The sequence below is a fragment of the Heptranchias perlo genome, chromosome 21 (genome assembly GCF_035084215.1).
Source record: "Heptranchias perlo isolate sHepPer1 chromosome 21, sHepPer1.hap1, whole genome shotgun sequence".
In the NCBI taxonomy this organism is placed as follows: Eukaryota; Metazoa; Chordata; class Chondrichthyes; order Hexanchiformes; family Hexanchidae; genus Heptranchias; species Heptranchias perlo.
In genome coordinates, this window is record NC_090345.1 from 17,005,844 (window position 1) to 17,025,460 (window position 19,617).

The following is a 19,617-nucleotide window of genomic DNA, read 5'->3' on the forward strand; positions in this document are numbered from 1 at the left end:
TTAAAGTGAAGGTTCTAATGCTTCTGCAGATCAGGGAGTTGTCATTGTGGCCTATTGTATCTTACACGCCAAAGAGGCATTGCACAGTGCAGGATTCAGCCAAAACTAGTTACACAGGATGACAATGACTCGGCGCCTGAAGAAATGCATGCAGAATCGTCCCTGTAGCCAGCTAGGCTCTTATTGACAACAGCCTGCCTTTGTTAAACAATTCATCCGTTCCACATGTACCTAATAAAGTGGAACAATACAATATCCCCACCATTGTCCTCAACTTTGTCTTAGGCTACCTCATAAGAACATAAAAACATAAGAAATAGGAGCAGGAGTAGGCCATAGGGTCCCTGGAGCCTGTTCCACCATTCAATAAGATCATGGCTGGTCTTTGACCTCAACTCTATTTTCCCGCCCTATCCCCATATTCTGTGATTCCCTTAGAATCCAAAAATCTATCTATCTCAGCCTTCAACATATTCAACAACTGACCATCCACAGCCCTCTGGGGTAGAGAATTTCAAAGATTCACAACCCTCTGAGTAAAGAAATTTCTCCCCATCTCAGTCCTAAATGGCCGACCCCTTATCCTGAGACTATGCCTCCTAGTTCTAGGAGAACCAGCCTCTCAGCATCTACTCTGTCAAGCCCTCTCAGAATCTATATGTTTCAATGATATCACCTCTCATTCTTCTAAACTCCAGAGAGTATAGACCCATTCTACTCAATCTCTCCTCATAGGACAACCCCCTCATCCCAGGAATCAATCTAGTGAACCTTTGTTGCACCACCTCTAAGGCAAATATATCCTTCCTTAAGTAAGGAGACCAAAACTGTACACAGTACTCCAGGTGTGGTCTCACCAAAGCTCTATAAATATTGCAACAAGACTTCCTTACTCTTGTATTCCAACCCCCTTGCAATTAAGGCCAACATATCATTTGCCTTCCTAATTGCTTGCTATACCTGCATGTTAACTTTCTGTGTTTCATGCACAAGGACACCCAAATCCATCTGAACACCAACAATTAATAGTTTCTCACCCTTTAAAAAATATTAGGTTTTTTGATTCTTCCTACCAAAGTGAATAACCTCACATTTCCCCACATTATACTCCATCTGCCATCTTTTAGCCCACTCACTTAACCTTTCTATATCCCTTTGCAGACTCTTTGTGTCCTCCTCACAGCTTACTTTCCCACCTAGCTTTGTATCGTCAGCAATATTGGATACATTACACTCGGTCCCTTCATCTAAGTCATTAATATAGATTGTAAATAGCTGAGGCCCCAGCACTGATCTTTGTGGCACCCCACTAGTAATAGCCTGCCAACCTGAAAATGACCTGTTTATTCTGTCCGTTAACCAATCCTCTATCCATGCTAATATATTACCCCCAACCTCGTGAGCCCTTATCTTGTGTAACAACCTTTTGTGTGGCACTTTTGAAAATCCAAATATATTACATCCACAGGCTGCCCCCTATCTACCCTGCCAGTTACATCCTCAAAAAACTCTAATAGATTTGTCAAACACAATTACCCTTTTATAAAACCATGTTGACTCTGCCTAATCATATTATGATTTTCTAAGTGCCCTTTTACCATTTGCTTAATAATGGATTCCAGCAATTTCCCGACGACTGATGTCAGGCTAACTGGCTTGTAGTTCCCTGTTTTCTCTCTCCCTCCTTTCTTGAATAGCGGTGTTACATTTGCTACCTTCCAATCCACTGAAACCGTTCTAGAATCTAGGGAATTTTGGAAGATCGCAACCAATGCATCCAGTATCTCTGCAGCCACCTCTTTTAGAACCCTAGAATGTGGGCCATCAGGTCCATAGGATTTGTTGGCTTTTAGTCCCATTAATTTCTCCAGTACTTTTTCTTTACTAATATTAATTACTTTAAGTTCTTCACTCTTATTAGACTCTTGGTTCCTAATTATTTCTGGTATGTTTTCTGTGCTTTCCACTGTGAAGACAGATACAAAATATTTCCTTATTCCCCATTTCTGTTGTCTCTGCCTCTAGGGGACCCACATTTACTTTTGCTACTCTCTTCCTTTTTACGCACTTGTAAAAGATCTTACAATCTGTTTTTATATTTCTTACTAATTCACTCTCATTCTATTTTCTCCTAATTTATCATATTTTTGGTCATCCTTTGCTGGTTTCTAAAACTCTCCCAATCCTCAGGCTTACTACTGTTCTTGGCAACATTATGAGCCTCTTCTTTTAATCTAATATGACCCTTAACTTCTTTAGTTAGCTACAGATGGATCACTTTTCCCATGGTGTTTTTTTCTCAATGGAATGTATATTCGTTGAGAATTATGAAATATTTCTTTAAATGTTCACCGTTGCTTATCTACCGTCATATTTTTAAATCTAATTTCCCAATTTACCTTATCCAACTCGCCCCTCATACCTATGTAATTGGCTTTGTTTAAGTTTAAGACTCTAGTCACTCTCGAACTCATTGTGAAATTCTATCATATTATGATCACTCTTCCCCAGAGGATCCCTTACTTTGAGATTACTAATTAACCCTGTCTCATTACACAAGACAAGATCTAAAATAGCCTGTTCCCTTGTAGGTTCCACGACATATTGTTCTAGGAAAATGTCTCGAATGCATTCCATTAAGTTGTCCTCCAAATTACTTTTGCCAATTTGATTTGCCCAGTCTATGTGAAGATTAAAGTCCCCCACGATTATTGCATTACCTTTGTTACAAGCTCCTCTTATTTCTTGATTAATACTCTGTCCAACAGTGTAACTACTGTTAGGGTGCCTATAAACTACTCCCATCAGTGGTTTTTGCCCCTTGTTATTTCTTATCTCCACCCATACTGATTCTACTTCCTGATCTTCCGAGCCAAGATCCTTTCTCACTACTAACCTTATGTCATCCATTATTATCAGGGCTACCCCACTCCCTTTTCCATTTGTCTGTCTTTTTGAAAGTCAAGTACCCTGGAATATTTAGTTCCCAACCTTGGTCACCTTGCAACCACATCTCAGCAATGGCTACTAGATCAGACCCATTTATCTCTATTTGTGCCATTAATTCATCTATCTTGTTACGAATGCCAAATAAACAATCAGGACACATCTATTTGTTTTAATAGATGCAAAATCCTGTGGTGCTTACTGACCTCCCTGCCTGAATCTCAGATATGCACTTTTGGTACACAAAGCTCTCTGCCAAGAGCTCAAATTCATAAAATCTACCCTAACCAGAGCAGTGCTGTGAGTGGATAACCCTGTCTCCTCCTTATTAAATGACAAGATTTCAGTATCAAACGTTAGTCAGAAAGGAAGCCATTGGTGGGCGGCATTGTTTGGACATACTGTTTTAATCTAAGTGCCTCGAAGGTATGGAACAGACTCAACATTGCAGCTGTTTCCTATTCTACTGCTCCAATGGTGTATTGATCTTCCAGTTAAATTTCAAGTCTTTGGCAAATGAAAAGTTAAAGTAAAGAAGTTTGTTAAAATGTGTTACACATTGAGAATAACTTTCAAAACATTTTCAAGCATAGGTTAAAATACTCCTGACACCAAAGCAGTGATCAGCCTTAACCCATTTGTGTGTATAATGTGGCGCAATGCAACCAACCAACTAAATCATTGCTTTCTCTAGTTCTATGGCAGATTGCTAGGTAGAGATCCCATTATGGGGAGCAAATGAAACTGACTCCATTTAACCTGCTCCTTGGGAGCTGTACTTCTCAAGTAAATCAACACACCTGAGTGGACAGATGCAATTAGGTCTGTGGCAATGAAAGAGGAAGAATTAGAAGGGAAGAATGCTGTAACTGAAAGTATTTACAAAATATTTTGAAAGTATTCCAAAAACTCATCAGACATCTCATTTCAAAGCTCAGAATTGTGCGTTTGCCTCTGCGCTGATCTGTACTCTGCACCATCACAAATACCATGAAACAATATCTAATCAAATTTCACCACAAGATGCTGAAAGGTGTCACTTTCTGTACAATTGAATAGCAAATCGCACACCCCAAACAAGCATAAGAGCATAAGTTTAAAGAAATTATTAAACGTATATATGATATTCAATTTTTCTTTTGTATTAGGTGCAGAACCCATAGGTTCGAAGGGGAACAGTTGTTTGGATGCCGCCAAAGCTTGCAACTTAAATGACAACTGCAAAAAATTCCGATCAATGTACATCTCGCCCTGCACTGCCCGTGTTTCTGCATCAGAGATGTGCAACCGGAGAAAATGCCATAGAGCCCTGCGACAATTCTTTGACCGTGTTCCTGCAAAATACACCTATGGAATGCTGTTCTGCTCCTGCAGGGATACGGCTTGCTCAGAACGAAGACGACAAACGATTGTGCCTATTTGCTCATACCAGGACAAAGAAAAGCCAAATTGCTTGTCTTTGGCTGATATGTGCAAGACAAATTACATCTGCAGGTAAGATACCAGTTGGCAGAGATTAATGAGAGCACAGAAAGAACTTTATAGCTGCTGAAATTGCCAGGATTTGGTTTCAGAATTTCCACCAGGGTATTGGGCAACTGGGAAAACCTGACAGCTAGAGCTAAATAACAAAAGTCTGTTTCTTGTTGTTAGTTCCAGTGGACTGGCTGATAACTGAAATGAATTATCTAGGGGTTTGAACCAGACATAGAGGAATATGAACTACAGTCTGTGGGAAAAGCTAAAAATTGTATATATTCTAGGTAGCTTAACTCCTGTAGCATAATTCTACTTTACTCTAAGGGTTTTATTATAATTCTCATTGTCCTCAATTATATATTGCATATATAAACATTACACATGTGGAGTATTACCTTAGAGTCTGTATTTCACGCATCACTAAGAGATAATGTTATAATCTATTTGTTGATAATTTGTTTCCATTTGGGTTCTTTACGACTCTGCTTCCTCATTCAGATGTTCTCTTTCAGCCACTCTGGGGAAAGAATTGCTCTGGTTACTCTGTGTTAGCAAAATCATGAACACCAATTCTTTGTGAATGCATTAGTCACAATGCATAATGACTGGAGCAATTATTCCCCCTTTGGCTGCGCAGCAGGTAATATTCTTCTGCACCTGTAAATCTAATTTCCCATAAAATGGAGCATTCTGCAGTTCAACAGTGCTTTGTCTAGCAGCCTGGGTAAAAACTAGTTATACTTGCCAAATAAGGGCAAGTGACTTTGCGTGTTAGTGGAAGATGATGTTCAAACTTTTGAGTGGGTGAAATTCAAGTTCAACAGGGGCACAAAACGGGCGGTAGAAAATCAGCCGCCCTTTATACACTGTGCCAGGTTTACCTTCCCATTGATTCCCAGTGGTTCATCACAAACCTACTGGACAGCTGTTCTGGAATGATTTTAATCCATAATTCACCATGTCCATAGATCATGCTAGTTAATGAGCTTTTCCCGTTATTCTTTTATTTGTAAGAAAACTTTATAACTCACACTCATCAATGACATTCAGGTCTTACGCCATTTGTGAAGGAATCACTGGTGTGATATTCTATACATATGGTTATGGAAGTTACAGAATAACTTCATCAGACTGTCAGTAATTCCTTCGTATTCAGGAATTCTTCACCAGTATTATTTCACAAGCAATTTGGAGAGATGGCACCAAACAGATGGCTTGTTGTGCTGGTCCACTAGTAAAGATAATCTGCACAATATATATAATAACACTTTTTGAGTCTTGGTGATTCATTAAATTACAACACTGGTTTGGACCTTCAGTGGAGCCTTCAGCCCAGTTTTAATGGATGAAAATCTGTTTGCTAACTGTAAGGATCTTACGCAAAAACAGAATAACAGTCTTAGCCATGTTTTTAGAGGGTAAGAGTGTGTGGCACAAAACAGCCAAGAATATGGCACTAAATTTGCAGCGCCATACAGAGACCGCGCGGGAATAGTTGACGTGGGTATTGAAACCATCACACTAGAGCAATTGAAGCTATTCTTTGGAGATTGGGACAGTGTGGAGGGCCCTTTATTTTGATTTATACAGTTTTTGTAATATTCCTGATCTGGGAGTGCTTGATACTGACACTGAGTGCAGACAGTGGGAAATCTTGTATTCCCCAGCTTTGCTATTCCATGAATTAAGGGTAGTCATGATGTGGAGATGCCGGTGATGGACTGGGGTTGACAATTGTAAACAATTTTACAACACCAAGTTATAGTCCAGCAATTTTATTTTAAATTCACAAGCTTTCGGAGGCTTCCTCCTTCGTCAGGTAAATGTTGGAGGCTTCCTCCTTCGTCAGGTAAACATTTACCTGACGAAGGAGGAAGCCTCCGAAAGCTTGTGAATTTAAAATAAAATTGCTGGATTATAACTTGGTGTTGTAAAATTGTTTACAATGAATTAAGGGGCACAACATCCAAAATTTAGTTTCATCCAGCTAAATATAAAAAGTTAACTAAGAGTTCACACCTTAAATGCCTCTTCAGAAAGCGTCCAAGTATTTTATACCACCTGATGAATATGCTTTGAGCCCCATAAAGATAGTGAAGCCGATTTGCCTACTAGCATCTACAGCAGCACAATTTCAGCAGGATGGGACTTTTGCCCGCTCCACGGCTGCACCCATAATGCTGGCCAATTTGCTAGGATGAGGCTCTCTAAAACAAAATGGTGGGCAACCAGCAAGAATCCTGCCTGCACTTGGGGAGCCCATTTGAGGAGAGGGAACAAAATTGCTGCAGCAGGCCTTTGGAGCTTGCAACAGCATAATCAGGCTCCACAATTGATTACACTCCCATCAGGGCATTTAAATCCTGCTCCTACATGCACCATGGCAAGGAGGACAGATTACACCTGTATCATCTCGTCTAGTGGAAATCCTGAAAGTGGTGGGGAGCCAGCAGAACAGCTCCCTGCTCAAACTAACATCCCCGCTTGCTGGGGTTACGAGGGAAGCCAGCGCAACTCCAGAGGAAAGTCTGTCCCTGTGCTTCTTGCACTTATTAAGCAAGTCCTAAAAAAGGTACTGATTATTGAAACAGACTTCTTGTCAGAAAAGCTAATGGATCACTGATAATTGGCAGCTTAAAAGTTACTCTTCTCTAAATTTAAACTTCGACATTTTTACAAGATACCACCAAATGTTCTGTGCCATTACTCACAGTAAGTTACATAATACGTTTTATAACGATAGGAGTGCTATACCAATTCACTGTATATTATTCTGCTGCTAAGATGTAGCTGTGTTTATCTCCTTCGAATACTTTTGACACTTTGAAATGTGACATCTGGAGTGTGACAGACACAAACTATAGGCAAGACTTTTATATATACAATAAATAGAGGTTTTCTGGGGCAAGGCTTGTTTTTAACCATTAGTTGCATTGTTTGGAAACACCTTATTCACAATTTTTTTCCTTTGGAGACAGTAACAGATTTGTTGTCAGTTTTGTGGACCAGATACTGCCAATGCCTTAAAATGGTACTTGCCGCTCTGGAGCTGTACACATAAATATAAATGTGAAAACATCTGCCTGTGCCCACCATATCCTTTGCCCATAACAGAGATGAACATTGGGAAGAATAAGCAATATTTCCACCTAGGAGGCGACAGGATAATTTAAAACAAGAACAGGTTGAAATCTCCAATATGTGAATAGCTACATCATTGCAAAATTCATGTTCTTGATGATGATAAATAAATTAAACAATATATTTGGCCTCACAAATGTTCTGCTACAACCAGTCTGATACTTGATATGTCAATGATATGCACTCCTGGATTATGTCAGGCTCCACTCCACTCCTCACCAACAAGTACCCACATTTAGAATTTAAAGTTATAAAAGTGAGAGAAACATTGTACTGCTCCAATGATTTCAGCCTATGTTTTAATTGTTGGTAAATCTGCTAACCAATCACTTGGAATATAGGAATATAGCAACAGGAGTAGGCCATTCAGCCCCTCTAGTCTCTTCCGTCATTCAATTAGATCATGACTGATCTTCACCTCAAATTCATTCCATATCCCTTAATACCCTTATCAAACAAAATCTATCAATGTCAGTTTTGAAAATTTCAATTGGCCCAGCATCTACAGCCTTTTGGAGGAGCAAGTTCCATATTCCCACTAGCCTTTGTGTGAAAAAGTGCTTCCTGTTTTCACTTCTAACTGGCCTAGCTCTAATTTTAGGATTGTGTCCCCTTGTTCTGGATTCCCCCACGAGAGGAAATAGTTTATCTTTATCTACCCTAATGAATCCTTTAATCATTTTAAATACCTCAATTAGATCACTCCTCAATCTTCAGAGGAATACAAGCCAAGTTTATGCAACCAGTGCTCATGATTTAACCCTTTAAGCCCTAGTATCATACTGGTGTATCTGTGCTGTACCCCTTCCATGGCCAATATGTCTTTCCTCGGGTTTGTTGCCCAAAACTGAACGCTAAACTCCAGATGGGATCTGACCAAAACTCTGTACTACTGATGCATCATTTCCTCCCTTTTGAATTCCAACCCCCTTGAAATAAAGGCCAACATTCCATTAGCCCTTTTGATTACTTTTTGTACCTGTGCGCTAGCTTTTAGTGATATGTGTACATGGATACCTAAATCCTGTTGCCCCTCCACAGCTCCTAGTCTCTCACCAATAAGAAAATATTCCGACTTGTCTTTCTCAAACCCCAAAGTGCATGACCATGCGCTTCCCCACATGGAACTCCATCTGCCATAGTTTTGCTCATTCTCACTTAGTCTGTCGATATTTCTTTGTACTGGCAAGATACTCAAACAATTGACCATCAATATTCTACTGAAACTGAGCCAGAGCTGATAGCGAAGAGAGAGTAGAAAATGATGACTAGGTTTCAACTTTTAAAATCATCTTTTCTGTGCATCTCAAAGCCATTTGAACATGTAGCTCATAGTTGTATCTAAGAGGAAAAGAGAAAAGGAGCCTTTAAAAAAAACTTGGCAGTGTGGAAATCTCTGTTGGCTTTTGAAAAAAAAAAATGAGGACATGGTACATAAATCTGCAGACCTATCTTCAATTACTCTACTCTGCCCTTTTGGTACATTATTACCTCCAGTGTTAAACGCCAGCAGCAAAATTGTTTTATTACTCTCTCAAAAATCAGGCACTACATTTGCCACCAACTGGAAAATGTAGCCTGGAGTTGTTTCAAAAATTCATAATTTGAATCTATGGCACTGGACCGTGTCAGATGCCATCCAACCACTAAAGTAAGCGCGCAAAGTGAAAGAAGAAATGGGGGATGAATAGGGGGAGAGGGAAAAAAACAAGTGGAGCATTTCTCAAAACTTTCTTTTTATAAAAAAAATTATACACCCTGTGAACCCCAATGTCATATCATTTTTATACAATCCTTGAACCTAACATGACTGTTAAAGTTGGGAGTAGTTTATGCGCTTGTTGTAGAAAATCTTCTTATGGGGCATCCTTTATATAAACACTCCACATTAACATATCTAGGTGAGATTTTACTCCATCTGGTTCGCGTGAAATAAACATTTTACGGTGATGTTAAAATGCATGTGGAATCTGATGTCTGGCAGCATCTTCTTGACATGAATGTATGCTTTGACATTTTTAAGGCTTTACTCCTGCCAGCTGGCTTCATTGTGACTTCTACAGTTCCTTATAAGCAGACTTTGCTGCACAGCAATGACATTGTCAAGGCTAAAGTAACTTATTACAAAACACATATAAAAATTACACCACTGATTGAATTAAAACCTTGGACAACAGTAGAAAGAAATGTGCGATTATCACGGTCCATTCCATATATTATTTGCAGTGACTGTTTCACATATTCACTCTCCTGCTTCAAGGAATTCCCCTGTGAGCAGGGGATCAAAGTGAAGTAGATTGAGTTAAGCTGCATGCAGTTGATTTGAGTGCTGAGTCCACTTGCTGCATAAACAGAGCTAATGTAGTCATATTAATGCTCCTGACAAGCCACTGTGGAGCCTAACCATTTTGAAGATTTGGTCTATGTAACATGACAAACTGCAGGTTATAAGAATTGAAATACATATCATTAAGGCAGTCCCAGGAAATTATAATACGACAAGTGCTTTTTGCTACAATAATATGACTGCATAATGTATAGAATTGAAGGAACCATTTCAAAAGTAAACATATTGGGCCAGATTTTGCTCTGAGCGGCGAACGAACGGCACCCGCTGCTCGCTAGTCTTGGAATTTTCCATAGACTTTTCATGGGCTTTTGCACTGCAAGCTCCTCTTGTCAGGCCCTCAATCCAGTGAGGCGCCCTCTCCTGGGCTTCTGGGACACGTATGAATGGGGCAAGCTTGTGTCTATCCCCTTAACCAGATTGAAGCATGTTAATAATTAGCGCAAACACAGAACCAGGAAGTGTAAGTTAGAATAGTGAATTCAATGTCAAATCAGTTACAGAAAGCAAAATAAAGAGAGGGTAAGAAATATTGAATTAAAAGACACAGATAGAAGGGACAGAAAGAAAAAGTAAAAAAATTAAAATTTTAATTAAAAAAAAAATGTCCAACAGTAATTAAAATCTGAAGGAGTGAGACTCTGCACTTGTAAAATTAAATTTTCAGTGCCAGAGCGGCTGCTCTTAAGACTTACCACGCCATTAAAATTTTGGTTACACTTAAAAAACTTGACCTATCTTTTTCTGGCGAGATAACTTTGTTTCCGTCAGGAATGAAGAGGAACTTCACACTGTTGCATTCATTTCAACGGTGAGTCAGCCGGCAAGATCTCCTCCCGGCGAAGCTTCTGGAGAAGCAGGGCATCTGGTTGAGGAACTTCCAGATCTCCACATTTAACTGTGTATGTGCGGTCGCCGGAAGTTCCTCTACCATTTGCACTGAAATCACGGTGAGCACTGTTAGGCTCACCGTTATTTTTAGAGCAAAATCCAGCCCATTAATTCCTTGATATCATTAGTATGAATGGAATTCAACATGTGCTCAAACCAATGGCCAAGTCCAACACCATAAATCATCCCTCATTTAGGATTTTTAATTATGTAATTTACTGCATAAAGTTTATGATACAGATGTGCTTTCCCTCATTTTAAATCATACCAGACATATCTAAATGTATCCTTTGTTTCTATTATTTTAATAGTTTATATACTCAGTATAAAAGCACAGCTTAATAAAAATATGATTTAGTGGTATTACTTTTCAAATAAACTACTTATGTATTTTCTTTTACAGTACAAACTACTACTATAATTTTCCATGAGTTATTTAAAATATTATAGAAGAGTATTTTATTTAAAATGTGAGGAACACTATAGTAACATAAGGTTTAGTCGTGCATATGCATTTATCACCGTGCTTCACCTCAAGATGACTTCCCAGTCTCAGCTGGGTACCTTGAGATTAACATCAAATGAAGGCAAGAGGTTCCCAACAGAAAAATCAAACCATGAGCCAACTGGAACTGCTCTTGTGTGCTTCCTGCTGGTTGATTACAGTGTAGTATTGGAAAAGAGCTGAGAGTAAGGGGTTGATTTTAACCCGGAGCGGTTTCCAGCTGGTGAGGGGTGCGGTGAGTGCAAAACAGACTCGCTGGCCTGGACTTCAAGCCCAGAATATTTTAACTCTTGGGCTTCATTGAAACTTGGCTGACAGATTTCCCACCCGATCACACTGGGAATGGGACATCTAACCACTTCCTGGGCGTAATTTTCGTAATTAGTGCTGCAAACTGGAAAAAGTATCAGATGCAAGCCACATGGTTCTCTGAAACTTCCCTGGAGGCCCTGGTGGGAGAGGTGAAGGTGAGGAGGGAAGTTTTCTTTCCCACCAATAGCAGGATGATACCAAAAATGGACGTTCACCAGGCCTGGAGAGAGGTAGCAGAGATGGTCAGTTCCATTAGCATCATCCCAGGACCTGGATTCAACGCAAGAAACATTTCAATGACCTGACAAGAGCAGCCAAGGTGAGTACAGCTCTTTATTTCACCATCTCTCTCAATAACATCTGGCAACCGTCCTTCCCCCCACCTCCCCCCCCCCCAACAAACTGAATAATTTCCTCCCCTGCATCATACCCCTCACTACCTATTACATGGGTACACCATATGACCTCTCATTCTCAGACCAAACATATGCTCACCTCTTGCTTGTTGCCCTCACAGCAGCCACTAACAGCACTCTGTTCTCACATGGTAGCTATTGCAATGCAAGGAACTCTTCGGATGACTCCTTCCTCACCACACTCCAGCCACTTGCTTTCCATTCAACAACTTGATTGCCTCTTGCTTCTTCTTGCTCTCAGTTTGTGCACAACAAACAGTAGCCCCACACATGTGCACTCTCCTTTTCAGTAGACAGTCACTAATTCTCGTCTTCTCTTTATGCAGGACAAAATGGCAGAGAGCACAAGGAAGAAGAGTAAGACTGGGGAAGAACTCCCAGCATCATGATCCTCTCCGAGCTGGAGCAACAAGCTGTCAGGGCTAGTGGCCCCTCGATAGCTCTCTGTATTGTAGTTTCCAGACTGGGGGCTTACATAAACAGGGTCTCTGACTATTACGTGAACCCCTTCATGTACCTCAAAACATGCACATTCAGCTAGCTTGACTACAACAAGCTGCATTGTTAAGCCTGTCATCTGCTACTTCGCAGCCTGTCAGTGCCAGTCTATTTATTGTCCCTTTTCTCTTTCCTCTAGGTCCTTCTCAGCAGCAAGAACCTCTGGAAGAACATACCTTGGAGGAGAAAAATCCTTCTGAGGAGGCACCATCAAACATTCCATCCCTCCCAAGCACCAGCACAGAGGTTGGCACCCTGGGTGGGTTAGACAGTGAATTACAGGGGTCTCCACGTGGTGACGCACCCAGTGCGAGTGAGCAGGGACAGCCCAGGAGATGGCTTGCCAGAGGGTGAGGTCTTCTCCCAGCTCTGCTAAGGAGTGAGGAAACATTTGCCTGAGGAAGGAGAAAATCTCCGAAAGCTTGTGAATTTAAAATAAAATTGCTGGACTATAACTTGGTGTTGTAAAATTGTTTACAACTGCTAAGGAGGACAGAGATGCAGATTTCAGGGGCCCAGCTATAAAAACTCCCTCACACAAGCAGTTATACAAGTTATTAGAAGGCATACTAAGGAGTTTCAGCAGCATGGCTGAAAATATGGAGGACTCCTCTTCTAGTTTGTGAGGTGCCATCTCACACACCATCACCACTTTGTAGTCTAGCTTGGAGTGTGTGGCCAGCACAACAGGACCCTCACAACAGGAGTCAATGTTACCAGCCTTTGGAGCTTTGGTGGAAGCTCAAACAGCTGCCACGCAACTCTCGGCTCCACCTTAGAGAGACTGGTGGACCGAATAGGTAGGGGTTTTCAAGACGTCACTCATCTCCTGCTGTGTGCTTTTCCGCAGATCAGTGGGACTGATGAGCCTCATGGGAGTGGCAGTGACGCAACGGGAACGATACCTGTTGCCCTCTCTCAGCATGTTTGCTCCCTCACCACCCCCTCAACAAATAGCGGTCATAGTGCCAGAGAGCCAACTGGGCCAGACTGCCCTGGTAACAGTCAAAGGGCTATAGTCTGCAGCCGGGACCTCACAGGTTCAAGCACCCAGAAGTCCTCGGCCATGAGCATCTCAATGGTCCTAACATGAGCAACAGTAGCCTTCTGTCAACTTTGCTGAAGCCACTGGGGGAGCACCTCCTAAGAGTAATCAAGTTAGTAAACCTTATTTTAAGAACGGCGCTATGGATTGACACTTGGGTAACAAATAAATTCAAGGCAATTATTATGTTTGGTATTAAATTAATCACCTTTATCATATTTGGCACTTTGGGCTGCAGTGTCTTTTCATAGATTCTGAGTCCGCATTGTTAGTATGTCATTCATAGAAAAATTGGCTAAATGGTTTCAATGTTGTTTAATGCAGCCGTAAGAGAGTGGTGAAGGGGTAACAAGAACTTTTAATGCAGTGGGTCTTTGTGCAAGTTTCAGGGGAAGGGAATGAACAGGTCACCAGAAGTGCTGTTCTGTTAGCTGATCGCTAACCTCTCTGGCTGCAATGCATTATGCTCACCCTCATTTTTCTGCTTCTCCCCCCTTCATCCAATTCTTCCTCGTGAGATGATGACTCTACCTGTTGCTCTGTTGCCTCCAAAAGCGATCCCCTCTGTATTTCTATGTTATGCAACATGCAGCACACTGCAATGATAAGGGGCATGTTGTAGGGAGCCCTCACACCTATCCAGCCTTCTGAAACTTTGCTTCAATAGCGTAATAGTGTGCTCAATGATGTTCATGGTGGTCCCTGGCTGTGATTATACCTGAGCTGTTCAGGCATGGTCAGGTTATGGAGGGGTGTCATCAGACATGTGCGCAGGGGATAGCCCTTGTCCCTAAGCAGCCATCATCTTGCGTTCCTGGAGAGGTGGAATAGTGGGGTAATGGATGAGTGCCATAGGACGAAGGCAGCAAACATGGCATAGACTTGCATGATACTTCTCCAGTGATCCACACCAGCAGGACATTAATTGAGTGAGAGCCCTTCAAGTTGATGAACACTCCTGGCTCGTCTTCCAGTACCATGATGGTTACATGAGTGCAGACTATGATGCCTTGGACATGAGGCAAGTCAGCTACTGCTGCAAATCCCAGAGCTCTTTCATTTTGAGTATTGGGAAAGGTAATGTTTTGGTTTGCACGTAAAGAGGGCTTTGGTGACCTGGTTGATGCAGCTGTGCACTGCAGACTAGGACATATCAGAAAAGAATCTGAGGCAAAAAAGTTAAGGGCGGTGGTAACCTTGACAGCCACTGGCAAAGCATGGCCACCTGGCCCAGCAGGCAGCAGGTCCTGTTGCAGGAGGCTGCGATAGCCTATCTGGTAAAGTGCAGCCTCCTGATGCAATGCTCCTCAGTCATATCCATAAAAATTGACTCTTGCCTATAGACCTTGTGGGCTGGGTAAGGCCTTCACGAGTAGCCCCTCCCCCCCCCCCTACACACCTGCTGTCTTCTAACAGGTCCATCTGTAGCTCATCCTGGTTGTTGAGGCTGCTGCTTTTGCTGCTCCTATTGCTCTTCTTCCACCAACTGATCCTCCATCCAAAGCAATGAAGCAAAAATGGCAGCCATGATCAGCTTATTGGAGCTTAATCAGGGTGAGTAAGGCAAACAAATACAGAAACAAGCAATCTCCAAGTTCAAAGACCCCTTCGAAGCAAAATAGCACACAGATCTCTATGACCTACGGCTCAGTGCACCTTTACATAGTGCTTCCAGTGAGCCAGTCAGTGTCTGACACCATTCTTTACTCAGTCAGTTAGTCGCTGGGCAGGGCTTCTGACCCTCTCCCCCCAGTTAAAATTGCGTTGTGGTCCAAATTAAATTTGCATACATTTGTGAGGCAGCCGTCTTAGCCACCTAAATTAAATGAGCAGTTAAAATGACATCGAGCACAATTACAGCGGGAACAGGACGGTAAGTCAAATTGAACTATTTTAACTACCCACCAACCAGGCGGGCTGGGTTAACATCAATCCCTAAGTCGCTTGCCTACACTCTTGATTGTGGGATCGTGTAGAGAGTGAGCAGGAGGGTTCGAATAGAGTAGGTGACTCATGGAGAAAAGCACTGGTATAGAATTAATGGCCACAGGGGCTGTTTCTATGCCACAACATTCTATGATTCTATGTGTGGTGGTGGTGGGGGATATGAAAGAATGAAAGAAAAAATAACTTTAAAAAATGAGGTTAGAGATAGAGTGGTAACCTGAAACTTAACTGCAGGTAATTAATGGTGAATTCTATTTAATAATGACTCCCTAACTCTTCCATAAATGCTGACCTTGGTTATGTTGTGTTATTTCACCATTCTGTCATTTTCTAAACTTGTTATTGTATATATTATATTGAGAAGGAAACACAGACATTACTTGCCATGCTCTACTCAAATTTCATCGCTTGTCAGCTGATTTTTGAGCACATTAATGAAATAATGAACTGCCCAGATTATCCAGTCCTCCTGGCTGAAGGTGATTTATGTGGAATCGAGTGATACCCATGGGGAAGAAAACAAGAAAAATGCATTGATTAAAAACATAGTTCTGGGCCATTTTTATTCTTTGTTTGTACAATGAATTCACTGACCACCTAGGTATTAAATATTGGGAATGAACTGACATTTTGATGGTGATGTAACCTTGTTTTAGTTCAACTACAATGATAACGGCTTAGTTCATTTCCACGATAGAATGGTCTCAATGATTTGCAGGTCTTTCAAAATGAAGAGATTATAATTTTTATTCTTCTTACTACAGGTTAATTTAAAATCAATAATTCATTTTATTGCTCACAGAAGAATGATTGATTAGTAGTGGGCTATTTAGGTGTCATATAAAGCGCCAGTATATTTCTGCTAACTTTGTTTTATCTAATTAGTCCTTGTAGTCCACTTTGATGTAAGACCAATAGGGTAGGCAGTATGCAATTTTTGACATAATTAATGGGAAATGATACCAGAAGACAGCAGGGGTTCATTCAAAAATCCATTGGTGGTGCTTTATTATTGTGGAGCAATCTTAATGAAATCTACACCTTGATCAGGAATAATGTTTCATGAGCACATTTCACTTTTTTAACTCAGTGCTGGTGAGCAGCATTTGTAAGATTATTAGTCATTTACATAGCCATTGGTTTAAGTCATTATTTCCATTAGAACTGACAATGGAGGCACTTTCTGACCCCATTACTAGGGATGCTGTCACAGTTAACCTTTTTGAACACACCAAATTCAAACTGCAATAAATAATGCAACAGCTTAGAAACCATTCAGCAAATCCGTCATCTTAAGAACGAAGTGGTGGTGTAAATGTTAATAATGTCTGAAAAGTGTTCAAAGATACCATCTTATTAAAAAAATATATCTGCCTCTACAGAGATTAAAAAAATGTAGAACAAATTTTAGAATTACCTTTATTTGCAAGGATTTGTTTTTCAGGTATGGCACAGCATAACACTGCTATCATTCATGGAAATAAGAAACCTATCCTTCCAATATTTACACATGAAATATTGGCGTAGAAGTTGGATTGCGCCGCATGCGTTATACAGGGGCCTAAGGGTCCAACATGGGCGGGCAGCGTGCACGCGCTCATTCCATACCATAAGTGTACAGCCCGCTATATTGGTAAAGGCTTCTGCATAGGCGTTCGGGGCTTGCTCCCAAAACAGGCATTAGACTCTTTGCACATGCAAATAGGGGACCTAACACCAGTTTCAGGCCCCTTTGCAGAATTCATTTGTGCAGTAAACATTCTCAGGTGCTTGGCAGCCAAAACAGTGGTCCTTTAAGGAGGCAGCTGGAGGCTGTCATCAGAAAGGTAAGTTTTAATTATTTTACTTACCTTCTTGTGGAGCCAGTGAATATTAGCAATAATCTTGAAAAAATGTACTACCCCGGAGTCCACATCAACATTCATTTGTTTACCAGCATGTTTATCCTTGCAGCTACAAAACTTTGCTTTTTTTACTTCCTGTTTCTGTTTTGTGTCCTGTTGTAGATCTACAATAACAAACTAATTAGCTGCTCACATGCACTTTGCTCAGTTTTGAGAATTAATCTCCTCCGGTTAAAGCTCGTGACTTTTTTGGAAGGGACAAATTAACATAATTTAATTTTGAATTTTGACCCACTCAAACCCCTTGGCCATAGTTCCGAGATGCAACTATGTATAAAGAGTTGGGAGGCTGGCTGTCACGGGCAATTTGGGATTTGTCCTGGGGAAGGGGGAAATATAGCTATAACCCATCATTCCCCACCCAATCAGTTGCGCTTATGCCATAGTTGATGTTTTGCTTAGTGTGACTTTAACAGGGTATAAAATAACATTTAAAAAAGAAATAGGATGTTACTGTTATCAAAAAGTGATTTTTTTTTTCTTCATTTAAATTATTTCCTATCTGCATAAATACATTTTTGCAATTTTTTTAATCATATTGGTGCTTCGGCTCATTAGGAAAGGACGTGTGTTTGTAGATTAGAAAAAAATTGCTGCATCTTGTTGTTCGGTACTTTGCTATTTCATAGATTTTGATAGATTTCAAGTGATTTCTTCTCTATTAACAGCAATGCAAGGCAGTCTAGGTGATCAGTATACTTTTGTTTTGAAATTATATTAATTTTGTTCTCACTTGATTTGTATTCAATATTATACGGACAGAGTGAGCAACCTGACACTTCAGCCAGTGTTTCAAGCCTTGGTTTGAAAGGAACGTGTGTTCCGATCAATTATCTTGGAACTAAACAAATAAGCCTACTGAAATGCTCCCGTGTGAAATCCAATTGATAAATACTAGCTGATCTCCTGTGGCATATCTCGTGGGCAGTCTCGGGTCTGGAGGACAGTTGTGATATTTAGGCCTGGATTTTACCTGCCAGCGGGTTTCCAGTGGGAAACCGCACTGGTGAGTTCATTTCCTGCCTGCCCGTGGCAGGATGAGACCTGGCTGGGCCTCATTTAAATACCAGCGGCCAACTTCCCACTCATTCCAAGCAGGAAGTCGATGGGAAGCGTCAGAGAATCGCACAGCCGACAGTCGGTAAGTGGCGGGTCCGGCTGGGGTCCCACAATCGGGATAGGAGTGAGATTGCAGCATGGGAGGCCTAAGCTTTCCTTGTGGAGCCCAAAGGAGCATTCCTGCTCTTCCTGGACCCACAAGGAAAATGTTTTGGGCCTTTTTTGGCCCTGATCTACTTCCTCGCTGAGTTGGCTGGGCGAGAAACTCATGGTTCTTTCCCGCTCAGGCCATCTAATAAAAATTGCTGCTGGGTCCCGATAGTATCGTCAGGATCTGACATGCATATGTAAAAAAGGACCCCGACCGACTTTGGGCAGGTGTTCTTGCTGCCTGTTCATTTGACCAGGTTAAAATTGTGATTGGGTGGATAAGTAACTTGTATGATTTTAACTGCCCACTCGTTCAGTTTCCACCGGGCGGGTAGAGTTAAAGCCTCCCCCTTAGTTTCTAACCTGTCCTATTTCTTTAAGACCACTGCTCACATATTCCCTCTGACAGTTAGCTCAATGGGTCCTAAGATCAAAAAGGGTTTAATTGCTGTTCGGTGGGAGAAACTTTCAGATTGCCAGTGCTTGGAAATTTCAGCTCCAGGTCAAAAAAAAGTCCAGAATGTATTCTTTCTCTTTTTTGTAATACTTCTGACACTTTAAAGTGTGATTTCTGGAGTGTGACGGACACTCTTAAGACCTTTATATAAATAGATAAATCAGTTAATTAGTTCTCAGTTGAAAGTTTAACGACAGATAGGTTTCATTTATTTCAGATATAAAACATTTATTTAAACCCATAAAAGCTATTACTTTCTAAATCCAGTAGATTCTCTCTATAAAGCTGCCTTTGGGAGCTTTATAGATACCAAATTATAGAGAGATGCACGCTACAAAAATGCTATGTTTTTTAAAAGATGCTGTTTCTGTATTAGAGAGTGAACCATGGATGATATTTGTCACATTACAAATGCAAATATATTAACGAGAAACTAGTCTCACCGGAAAGGTTTTTTGAATAACAACATAAATTATATACTCAACAGACAAAGCTGTTGGGCCACTGCAAAAAAAGTTCC

The 19,617-nt window shown here is 40.9% G+C and overlaps 1 protein-coding gene across 1 annotated transcript in view; it reads left to right on the top strand.

Moving 5' to 3' along the window:
• gfra1b (gdnf family receptor alpha 1b) overlaps nt 1-19,617 on the top strand; it is a 167,143-nt gene that overhangs the window by 127,175 nt on the left and 20,351 nt on the right. Inside the window, exon 3 of the mRNA XM_068002714.1 lies at nt 4,095-4,440. Within this exon, the coding sequence (XP_067858815.1) occupies nt 4,095-4,440 (346 nt within the window). The remainder of the gene's footprint in view (nt 1-4,094; nt 4,441-19,617) is intronic.